Raw genomic sequence first — 12,354 nt, forward strand, 5'->3', positions numbered from 1 at the left:
CTATAGTTTTTGTTCGAAAAACGCACTTTTCTTTACGCAAATGTAGTCCTTCTTCCTGGAAACGAGATAATACCGCGCGCACTTTTGAAACCAAGTCTATTTCTGAACTACCGACTATTAAAATGTCATCGCAATAAGGTAGTACACCAGGAATACCCGTTAATCTAGTGTCTATGAATTTTTGAAAAATTTGTGGAGTCACTGATATACCCAACTGCAAACGATTGCATTTAAAAGCCCCTTTATGCGTAATTATTGTTTGTGCTTCAGCAGCTTCGCGGTTGACACTTAACTGCAGATAAGCTTGCACCATGTCCAGTTTTGTAAAAACTTTACCGCCCGCAAGTGTAGATAAGATCCCTGTACCGATGGCACTGAATAAGGTTCGGAATTTAACGCTAAATTTAAAGTGGATTTGTAGTCACCACAAATCCTAACCTCCCCGGTTTTTTTTGCAAACAGTCACAATTGGGGTGCACTATTTTGGGTGCGTAATCGGCTCTAAAACCCCTTTTGCAATAAGCCTGTCTAGTTCAACTTCGATTTTGTCTTTTAGCGCAAATGGAACTTTACGAGCTTTACACATAACCGGCTTTGCATTTTTGTCCAACGAAAAACTTACTGGGGGACCCCGGTAATATCCCAAATCTGTATTAAATACATCTGGGTATTCTTCTGGGCATTCTTCTGTGGCTTTTTTCTTTTTCTTCACAAATGTAACTTTCTTCACACTTTGCTTTATTTATCACAGGGACCAAATAATGCACTTAGGTAACTGGCACACATTTGGATCCCATCCTCGTCGCCAAATGATATGTATCGGACCGGGTTGTAAATAATAACAACAGTATAGGAAATACTACCGACTTTAATTACCACTCCAAAACGTAATGCAAATAACAAATATACATTAATTAAACCCTCGTCGCGTCTGTCTTCCTGAGTTTCTTCCCAGCTGATTGTGACGTAACCGTACTGCACCAGCGTATACGGGTGTAGTGGAGACATATATTTTTAGTTCTACATAAAAAAGTGGAAGCGCTGTTTTGGATCAATTCTTATATATATTAAATATATTGGTTACTTTGTGTCCCGTTTTTTACTAACTCATGTTTTAAAGCATCTTTATCTGCTGTTTGATGTAATGCGTATTACGAAGCATCACTCGAAATGTTCTTTCTTCCATTGTTTGATAGGTATAATAGTGGGTGATTTTCTCATTTTGCTCTTTTTACTTTTTTTTTACATTTAGATTTCTAATCCAATTGAGGTTAAAGATCATTTTTATAATTTTTATTTCTGAACTTTTTGGGAATTGAAATCGTTTTCAAAAGTCAAAAGAAGCTGAAGATGTAATTTTTATGGTATTAAAGTTATTGTACTTTCATGCCATATAAAAAATGTCTGTCACAATCTCTTAGTAGCACAAATATAAATAAACTCAGGCTTATTAAGACGAAAAAAACTTGAAAATTGCAAACAAATATAAAATAAAAAATATAAATAAAAAAACATGAGTTCTAAAACTAAAACTATTTTCTTATGGCATGTTTATACTAAAAACTCTTTTTATTGGGAATATATGCTTTATACAGGGTGTCCCATAATTAATTGGACATTAGCTAATAGGTGATAGTTGACATCCAAATAAAGCGTTTGAGCTCAAATTGCTTAGGCAAAATGTTGCTAGTTTTTGTTCTACAGGGTAATTCATTAATATTTTTTTATATTATTTTTAGGGATATATTGAAAACTATTCAATCGATTTAAGTGAAATTTGGTATCTTGCTATTATTTAGTATTCTTAATATGATATTAGTTTTACCATTGATACTAGTGGTTTTTATTTACCGATGAAGCCGCGTTTACTAGAAGAGGTGTGTTTAACTGGCGCAATAGCCATACCTGAAAATCAGTGACAGAAAATCCTCATGCATTTCAAGAACATCATTTTCAACATGAGTTTTCCATAAATATCTGATGTGGCATTTTGGGGATTGTATTGTATTACCATTTGAATTACCAACTAGGCTTGACGGAGTAACGTATCTAAATTTTTTGAGAGAAGATTTACCAACTCTTTTAGAAGACATTCCTCTAAATTTGAGACGTAACTCTGGGTATATGCATGATGGTGCACCACCACATTATAGCCCAGAAGTTAGAAATTATCTAGATGAAATTTATCCTCAAAGGTGGATTGGTAGAAGTAGTGTATATCCATGGCAGCCCGAACTAAATCCCCTAAACTTTCACTTGGGCTACCTAAAGTCACTTGTTTATATAAAAAAATAAATAACCGTCAAGATTAATGCATGAATAACATATAACTACAATAATAAAATATTGTAGAGGGAGTTAACGTAATTAGGGCCCAAAGAAACTCATTATTTAAAATAAGACAAAACTTACACAAAATATTTAGATTATGTAGTTTATCTAATGGTGAACATTTTGAACACTTATTGTAATATTTTTTTGTTTCGTTTTGAATAATTCACTTTGTCAATTATTTTATATTCACTGCATTGTTTAATTTAATTTAATTTCTGATTTTTTTAAAATTTGTTACTACTAAAGATTTAATAAAAATAATTGTTTTAATCATATGCATTTTGTTTGCAAAAATGATCTACTAAGTACTAATACATTTAATATTCACTGGTATTCAAGACCTTTTGAATAAGGTTTGAATTTACATAAGTTTTTGTAAATTTTTTTCATTTTATGCACGTCTCTAAAAAATACATTTATTTCGAAAACGGTGTACTTTTTTGATTTGAAACAACAATACTTTTTTGTGTAGAATTGAATTTTATTTCATGTTTTTTTCCTAGAATGTTTATACTGGGCGGATAAAAAACATTATGGCCACATTAATGAACCCTTGATTTAGTAGGTGGCGCCACCTAGTGTCAATGGTAAAACTAATATCATTTTCACATTAAGCATACTAAATAATGGTAAGATACCAAATTTCACTAAAATCAGTTTAATAGTTTTCAATATATCCCTAAAAATAATATAAAAAAATATTAATGAATCACCCTGTGTCAGCTATCTTATATTAGCTAATGTCCAATCTGGTGTTGTATCACTTTTTTTCTCTATAGTAAAATGCTGAGGCGAGTGTCACGGAACTAACGCCATGAGAAGGCGTGACAAGTAGCGTCACGAAGTAGCGGTTCATGGTTCTTTACGTCGATTCACTACTCTCGATCTATTCGTTTCTAATCATCATATATTTATTCTAAGCGGATTTAAATTGAAAAAATGCATGAAAATTGAACAAAATACAGACATTAAATGAAAAATAAAAAATTAAAAGAATGTCTGTTAATAAAAGAGGAAACAAAAAGAAAAATACAAGATCGATACTAGAATTCGATTCGTAATAATTGTCAAACGGTCAAAATTTACCAGTCATAAATGTCATCCAATTACTAACAATATTGAAACGTCTGCTTAAATTTTTATGACACTTCTCCTTTTACAATAATTTCATATAAATACAACGTCTGATTTTACAATAATCAGTTCGACTATTGTATTAAAGTGCGACAGAAGAGTTGTCAGTAAATATTTTTATGAAATAAAGTTTAATTTTCATATGTATACAGTCACGGCAGACAGTTGGAAGAGTCCATTGATGTAATGAGAGAGAGTCGGTTATACAATATGTTGAAAATTACCATAATTTGTTATTTTGATTTTGGAAATGTTTTATAATTTTTTAGTTAATAAATTCTGATCAAGGTATACTCAAATTTTATTTTTAAAAATCTTGTTTAATTTATATATTGAAATTTACCACTAAATGATATTTATTTATATTTTATTATTAATTTAATATTAAGTCCCACTTTGACGGGTCTGTCAGAAGTAAACAACGTATGCTTTGTTGATATGTTAGTAGATGGCATTTAATGTTATTTGTTTAAAATATAAATGATAAAATTACGTTCTTTAATTTTAAAAATATTATTTAAATTTTAAAAATACCGAAAATGTGTATGAATCTTCGCCCTAGTCTGCTGTACCACTTTTTTTTCAAAATATTTTCATCAAAAACATCCTCAAAATCATCATATGTAACTACCGCACGGTATAGCATCAAGAAAATCCATTAGTTCATTATCAGTGGGAGCCACATGATGCAGAATTCACTATACTTATTATACAAACACACCGAATCACACCTGAATGATACGATTGAAAAAATCTTACCTGTAAGAAATTAAAGTTATCAATAATTTTTTTATAACTTTTACAATTTTGTTTTATGGAACTTATTAATAGTCATACTTGTATCTTTTTATTGTAATAAGGTATATTGTGTACAGCTGACATTTTTACTGTATATATACTGATCTTTTATTTATTGAGACCGCATTTGGCAACGAGATGCAATTAAGATCATCCCAGGACTATATGCTCAACACATCGTAAAGATTAAAAAAAGTGTTCCACGGAGGGTGCAACTATGAGAGCCTTCAGAAAAAGAGGTACCCAATATTCAATCTTAACAATGATTACTGTTAAGCACACAAGGTTAATACACAAGAGGCTACAATAATAGTAAATCGGGTTAACTAGTTCATTATCAATCGAAATCAGAACAAGTCAACAAACACCGTACCACCACAACAGACTTCAAGATTAGATATTCAAATAAAGTGTATTATTTCAATAAATCCATCTTCGGTAATAAATAAAACTTCATTTTAAAACTAGATTTCAGAAACAGTGACAAAAGAATACATTCGTTTTCCGCCCAAATTTTTAAAATAAAGAAATATTATCACACTAAGAAATAATGGGATGTGCTGAGCCAGTTCAAACCGAATCTCTAGTTAAAAGACCTGGTATGTAGGTAAAATATTCTTAGAAGTTTAATATATTAGTTTAAATCAGTGACATTGATATTGTTTGATATTTTTTCCCTTACTTTTTTATACAACGACGATAGAGAGCTGGTACACTTATAAATTAATAAACTATTTACTTCAATAAGATGAGCTTGGTCAAGATGACATCAATTTTTGTATTTTATTCTAGATCTTGGAATACCATCACTGTATGCAAAGTTTACATTCCTAGAATATGTATCTGAGGATAGCAACTATTTCTAGACATGAGGTATCTTGTTCTCATCTGTGTAACTTATTTTGGAGTCTGAATAAGTATCACCTAAATTTATCTAATTAAACAATCTAAATTTGTAGTGCAGCGAAATTACTTTTCAAAGTTTCAATCCTAGTCATTCTACTACGATTTTTTTATTAAATTTTTCCTTGCATTGAGTTAAAGATTAATATTTCAAGTAATCGATCTCTGGTGTTTTGTAAATTTCATAATAATTTCTGATTATTTTTCCAACTAATGCAGTACTTCTATGTTTGTCATGTATACCGTTAACAGGCCTTTTAGACCCATTGTTGGACGGATAATTTCCATCGTTTTCTGTTCTAAGCTGTCAGCTTCCAATCTCTGATTCCCATCTCTCTTCCATCACTACATATCTCCATTTCTTTCTTGGTCTTCCCTTCTTTCTTTGTCCCTAAGGTACTTTCCTACCAATATTCTTAACTTGTCTATTACCTTGCATTCTTTCTAGATGTCCTGAGCCATTCTAGTCTACGTTTTTTTACTAATTTTGTTATTGTAGTGTTAGCATACAATTGGTACACTTCTACATTAGTTCGTCTTTTCCATTTTTCCTCCACTACTTTTTTACCAAACAGTCTGCGAAAGATCTATGCTTCTAATCTATTCTGTATGGTTTTGTTCATAGTCCATGTCTCGGTAACGTGTACCATTGTCGGTCTAATTATAATTTTGTATACTTTTATTTTTTTATTACGCCTTTTGTATTATCTTTCGCCTTAATTATTTTGTTCATGGCCCCAGTACATCTGTTGCTCTTGGTTAGTATCAGGTTGATTTCAGTTTCTTCCTTACATGTCTGATCAATAAGGGTACCTAAGTACATATATTCATTCACCTTCTTGAATTTTACAACTCTCCTCCATCCTCCAACTACAATTTAAAGGAACCCCTGGTGTTTATTCATTTTTTATCTCATTCTATGTATTAGTTCTTTATTTATTATTTAGCTATAGCTCACTACATAAAAAGTTTCAATATGTTTAATTTGATTGGCCAGATATAACACTGTATGATAGCTTTAGTAATACAGTGATAGCTGATATTTTTAATTTTATGGAGATATTTGTATCAAGGTTACAGCAAAATCATATTCTTTTAGAAAGTATGAATATTGGGGGGGAGGGAGGCCGTTTTGGATAACAAGAATTTCGGTTAAAAATAGCATTGTTTTTTGTATTCTTCTTATATCAAATTAAATAGGATTCTTGGTCAAAGTTGGTATTAAAAAATACTATGAGGTGATTTCGTAATGTTTTCTAATAAGTAAATACAGAATAAATTAATAAAATCAAGGAAAATGAATAAGTTTAATATGTTTTTTTAAAGAAATCTATTTTCTGTTGCGTTTTCCTTCGACAACGATGTTTTGCAGCTATATCTCTCTATCGTTTCATTTGCAGAACGTCATGAGGTTTTGTCTCATTCGATTGTTCGACGAAACGTAAAGCAATCTGAAAAGGACGAAACTTTATACAATGACAACAAAAATTAAGAACCCTAAGAATTAAGTCGTGTCCCTAACTAATTAGGCCTACTGTATAAAATTCTTACCTCTAAGGCATTGAAAATCTCTTCGTCGGTCTCGTGCTCCCCTGTTGTCTGTTGGGTCGTCATCTTCGTCGTCTGATACGCTCAGGTTGTCTGGATGAAAAACCATATCAATGATGTCCTGGTCGATAAATTCACTTTCTGAGTCATCGGCTGTAACCACTCACGTATCTCTTTTTGGTTAATTTCTTAACATCCTGGCAAATTTTTTATTAAAGGTTCAATTTCTTTTGTCGTTTCTTCAACATTTTCTTCTTCAGGATCTTCAAGCAAAATCCCGTCAAAATGTTTTTTCCATCATTTTTCCAAAATTGAAGATTTGACCTTGGCCCACGACTCAGCACACCAATAAACAACATGTTTGATTGTTAAAGATATGAGAATTTCGGGAACAGTTTTGTATTCATTCTTCTCCTGTAATAGCAGATGCCTTAAGAGTGCTCCTCTATAATGTCTCTTGAATGTCTCTTTTACACTCTGGTCTAACAGCTGAATTAAGCTCGTTACATTCGGTGGCAAAAATCTGACAATTATGTCACCATTTTTTAGATTTTGAGTTGGCGCATTGTCAACTTTGCTTTGGCGCATCAGCAACAATGCTTTGATGGGAAGATTTTTTGATTTTAAAAAGGACGAATACAGTTGGGACGAATTCATTTTCGAACCATTCTGAAAATAAAGTGGTCGACATCCATGAGCTTTTTTGGCTTCTATAAACAACTGGAAGTGCTTTTTCGGAAATATGGAAATTTATAAATTGGAAATATATATAGAGCTCTTGGTTTTTTTGATTTCCCAACACACATAGGAGTCAATCGGTGAGTTTCTGCTGCATTGCCACAAAATAGAACGGTTATTCGTGCTTTACTCATTTTTAGGCCCGGTGCATTGTGTTCATGTTTTGATGCAAGTGATTTTTTGGGCAGCATTTTGAAATTTAATCCAGTCTCATCTGCGTTCTAAATTTGATCTTTAGTGTAGTTCGCCAATAACTCATCTATTTCAGTTTTAAGAATGTTTACTGCATCGTGGTCAGCAGATAGCTTTTCTCCACATAAATTAACTTGACGAATAGCGTACCTATTTATTTGTCTAGCCAACCTGCAGTTGCTTTAAATCCTTCACCTTCATCACCCATCATTGCGGATAAAATTTTTGCTTTCTCTTGAATTATTGGTCCAGATAATGCTATTCATTTGGATCTGTTGTGTGAACCACAAATAGACAGCTTCATTTACCTTCTCATTTTGACTTAGTTTCATTGTTTTCTTGTTTGACATTTTCGAAGCATGTTCCTCAAATTTGCTTTTCATTTTAACATATTCGGAAACTGTAGAAACGCCAACGCCAAAATCTGCTGCAACTGTCCGTAAACTCTGTCCATTTTGAATCTTTTGGATAGCCTCTAAATTCTGTTTAATCGCAATCACAACACGTTTCCGTTTGTTTGACATTTTCACACAACAAAAAACAGAATTAAGAATGAGATACGATCACCTGCACGAAATGTGTCATAAGAAGGAGTCATCGATAACGAGAAATAAACAAACAACACCTCTGAGGCGATTTGCGCTGTCAAAGCGTTTTTAATATTTTATTTTAACACACATGGTACATATTATACAAACATATTATTAAATAACTACAGTAATAAAAAACATGTGTTTTTTGATTACTGTATGAGAATTGCATTCTTTAGTTATGTGAAAACAATCTTGACGATGTTGATAAATTAATGGAATTGTTAACGTTTTGCGATAAAAATTTACTTTTTATTGACGAAATTATTGAAACTGTCAGCCGTTTCGGTTAAACGATGTTTAGGTTAAGGGAGGTTTTACTGTAGTTATGGTTTTTAATAAACCCTTTTATTATTAGGATTAAATATATTCTTACTCAAGATCATATAATTCATTTTGGCGTTGATTTGTGTGCTATAACTACAGTGTGCTCTAAAACAAACGGCACTGAAACTTAAAGTTTCATTAAATATGAAAAATTAAATAAAAACAATCGAGTCTGTATTTTAAGATTTTTTTCTATTTAAAAAATGTGTGCAATATGCTTTATGTTGAGTTGCATGCAGTCAACCATACTTGTAAAAAAGCTTCCTCTTTGTTAGATCAGGTAAATGGGAAGGATAAAGAAAAGTGTGACAACCAAAAGTCCAACAATCAATTGAAGAGGGTGACTTATTGGCAAAACTTAAATGTTAGACCGTATTTAATTTTTTTTAGGATTGAATTATTTTATTAGAAATTAATTCCATTATGATGTCTCTGTAGGTACCTTTATAGGTCGTTCTGTGAATTTCTTACATACTATTACAAGAATATAAGTACGTGACTTCCTACGAATAATGACTTTTCCTGAATTAATTTCTAAAATCCATCCATATCATTGTATAATGATGTTATCTAAAAAGTGTAATGCCATTTTACGTATTTACCATTTGATACAAACAATACTAAAAACCTGAAAGGAATACGTTAATCAACTGTTAAACGACCAATCTAGCAGAAATACACTACTTAAGAACACAGGCAATTAAAAAACTTAAAAATAATAAGGCACCAAGTAGCGATGGTATACCTGCAGAGTGTTTAAAATACGGAGGAGGAACGTATCAACTACTGGGGAATAACGCTCCTAAATACCACCTACAAAGTCCTTGCTAACATCCTGCTAAAAAGATGCACAGAAGAAATTGTTGGGGATTAGGTGTCAATGCGGATTGAGACCAGGCCGTTCTACTATTGACCAGATATTCATAATAAAACAGATAGTGAAAAATGCTAGGAGTTTGATCTTGAGCTTTATCAGATGTTCATAGATTTTAAAAAGGCATTTAATAGAGTATGCAGAGTTAATCTGAGGTGCAACAATCGAAAAACCAACTACAACAGGTACCTAGTTCTCCCAACGAAAGAGACTTTCGTCAGGTTCGAGAAGGAAGCAATGGATATGGGGCTCCTAATAAATGAAAATAATACTAAATATGTGCATATGAACTGCAATAATCGAAACAGAGACAGAATCGGACACAACATCACCATCGATGACTTTAACTTTGTGCGCGTCAGAGAATTTAAGTATCTTGGAATAACAATAACTGAAGACAATAACGGATCACAAGAAAGGAATAATAGGATAGAAGCCAACAACTCTTCTTCTTCTTTGTCAACCATTTTCCATCCACTCCTGAATGTAGGTCTCTCCCAATTGCTTCCATCTTTCTCTATCTTGCGCCAATCTAATCCACTGTTTGCCTGCCACTGTTTTTATGTCATCTACCCATCTTTTTTGAGGTCTTCCCATGCTTCTTGTTGTCGTCCTTGGTCTCCATTCTAGAATTCTCCGTGTCCACCTGTTGTCATTATATCGGGCTACGTGACCTGCCCAGCGCCATTTCATTTTTGCAATTTCTTTCACAATATCCCTAATCTTCGTTCTACGTCTTATCTCGGTGTTTCTAATCTTGTCTCTTAGTGATATTCCAAGCATGATTCGTTCCATTGCTCTTTGCGTTGTTTCTAATTTTTTAGCAGATTTTTTGCTAAGGGCTACTGTCTCCAAGCCGTAAGTACAAACTGGTAGTATGCATGTGTTATACACCTTTTTCTTTAAGTTTACAGGAATGGAGGTGTTTTTCAAGATATATGCTAATTTGCCGAAAGTGCCCCATACCAGTTGTGTTCTTCTCTTAATTTCAGCATCTTGATTTGGTTTTCCTAGTTTGATAACATGACCTAGATATACATAATGTTCAACATTTTCTATGGTATGATTTTGTATTGTTATATTTGTCTGGTCTCGGCTCAGTATTTTTGTTTTGCTGTAGTTCATTTTTAAGCCTACCGCTCCTGAAACTGCATTTAATTGTTGTAACATATCATTTAGTTCTTGGATATTATCGGCTATTAAAACTATGTCATCTGCGAATCGCAAGTGGTTTAAGTATGATCCGTCGACGTTGATACCCTTATTGTTTTATTCTAGTTTCTTAAAAATGTCTTCTAGAGCAAGGGTAAATAGTTTGGGAGAGATGGTGTCTCCTTGTCTTACTCCCCGTTGTAGTCTTATGGGAGTAGTTTTTGTGCTTTCGTCCAGCTTTATCTGCATGGTGGCATTTTCATATATGTTTTTAATTATGTTAGTGTATCTTGAATCTATACGTGCATTTTCTAGAGATTCAAGCACTGCCCATAATTCGATGGAATCGAATGCTTTATGGAAATCGACGAACGCCATATGAATTGGAACATTATACTCGGTGCATTTTTCTATCAGTGTTCATAATCGAGCTTATGTGTTAGGCGGTTGGTTATGATTTTAGTTAGTAACTAGCGGACCAACTCGACATCGAGTTTTGATGTAAGTTTTGCTGATATTTAAGAGGGGCGGAGTCTAACGATCCATCGTTTCCGTCGCCTGGTGTAAATGTTCCAAAAATCCTAAAAATAAACTGTATCGACGCCAATTTTTTTTTAATTGAAAATTGATACAGGTGTTTTTTAGTATTTTTTCAGGAAGATTTACATTAGGAAACGGAAACAATATGATTGTTAGACTCCGCCCCTCTTAAATAAAAAACGGAAGTAAAACCGGAAGTAACTTTTTTTTGCATATTTTAGATTGTAAAATGCCACGTATAAGAAAAAGAAGTCGGTTTGAGAACTCTAACTAACTAAATTTATATTTAAATATTATTTAAATTTAAAAAATACAGAAAACAGTATGATGCTCCACGCTAGTCTACACTACCGCCTACTGTTCCACTTTTTTGAGAATATGACACAATTTTACTTTATAATAAGTTTATTTTTTATTTATTTATTTAAAATAAACCTAATTTAAAGTAAAATTGTGGCTTATTCCCAACAAAATTAATAATATATTTCTAACTAATAAATTAAAAACAAAGTAATGCTTACCTAAATCTCTAAATATCAATCACAACACCTCACACACGCTGCACTTGTTGCAAACAGAATACTTTCTAACTAAACATAAAAATAAAAAAATACCAACTCATCAGATAGTGTAAAACAGACCCCATAAATTAAAATCGGAGACAGGAGGATCCCGAATTTTGAGTGGTCATTATCGTTATTCCTTAAGTGGAAACATTTGTTGGTGCATTCCAGCATTCGAGAATTGACGCGTTGTTGCATTGTGTATAATATTGAATTCCTATACTTTACTATAGGAAAAATTCATTTTATGGCCGCCATTTTTAAACCGGTTCGAATTTTTTTAATTTTAAACCTTAGGAGGAATCTACTCAACAATCTGTTTAATTATTCGAAAAAATTATTCTCCTATCTATCACCGTTTAGGAGGAGTATTGCGCACAAGAAAAGGGCTTAGCCTTTTGGTATATAAGATTTATACAGATGTGAGAGCAAGGATATTGGTCGGTAATTCTTGATGTTTGCTTTTTTTGCTTTCTTGAATAGTAAAATGACTTCGGAGTTGTACCATTCTTGAGGAATCTTTCCTTCATCAATTACTTTATTAAATAAAATATTTAATACCTGTTCTATTTTTCTTCCACCGATTTTCAACATTTCGACTGTAATTTTATCCTCTCCCGGACATTTATTCGTTTTTAGTTGATTTAGGGCCATTCTTATT

General features: G+C 32.4%; 1 protein-coding gene across 1 annotated transcript in view; it reads left to right on the forward strand.

The window, feature by feature from the left end:
• Positions 1-4,705: 4,705 nt before the first annotated feature.
• LOC140436069 (putative inorganic phosphate cotransporter) overlaps positions 4,706-12,354 on the forward strand; it is a 35,239-nt gene continuing 27,590 nt past the window's right edge. Inside the window, exon 1 of the mRNA XM_072524778.1 lies at positions 4,706-4,865. Coding sequence (XP_072380879.1) covers positions 4,817-4,865 — 49 coding nt within the window. The 5' untranslated portion in view covers positions 4,706-4,816. The remainder of the gene's footprint in view (positions 4,866-12,354) is intronic.

Source organism: Diabrotica undecimpunctata, chromosome 3, assembly GCF_040954645.1.
Source record: "Diabrotica undecimpunctata isolate CICGRU chromosome 3, icDiaUnde3, whole genome shotgun sequence".
Lineage (NCBI taxonomy): Eukaryota > Metazoa > Arthropoda > Insecta > Coleoptera > Chrysomelidae > Diabrotica > Diabrotica undecimpunctata.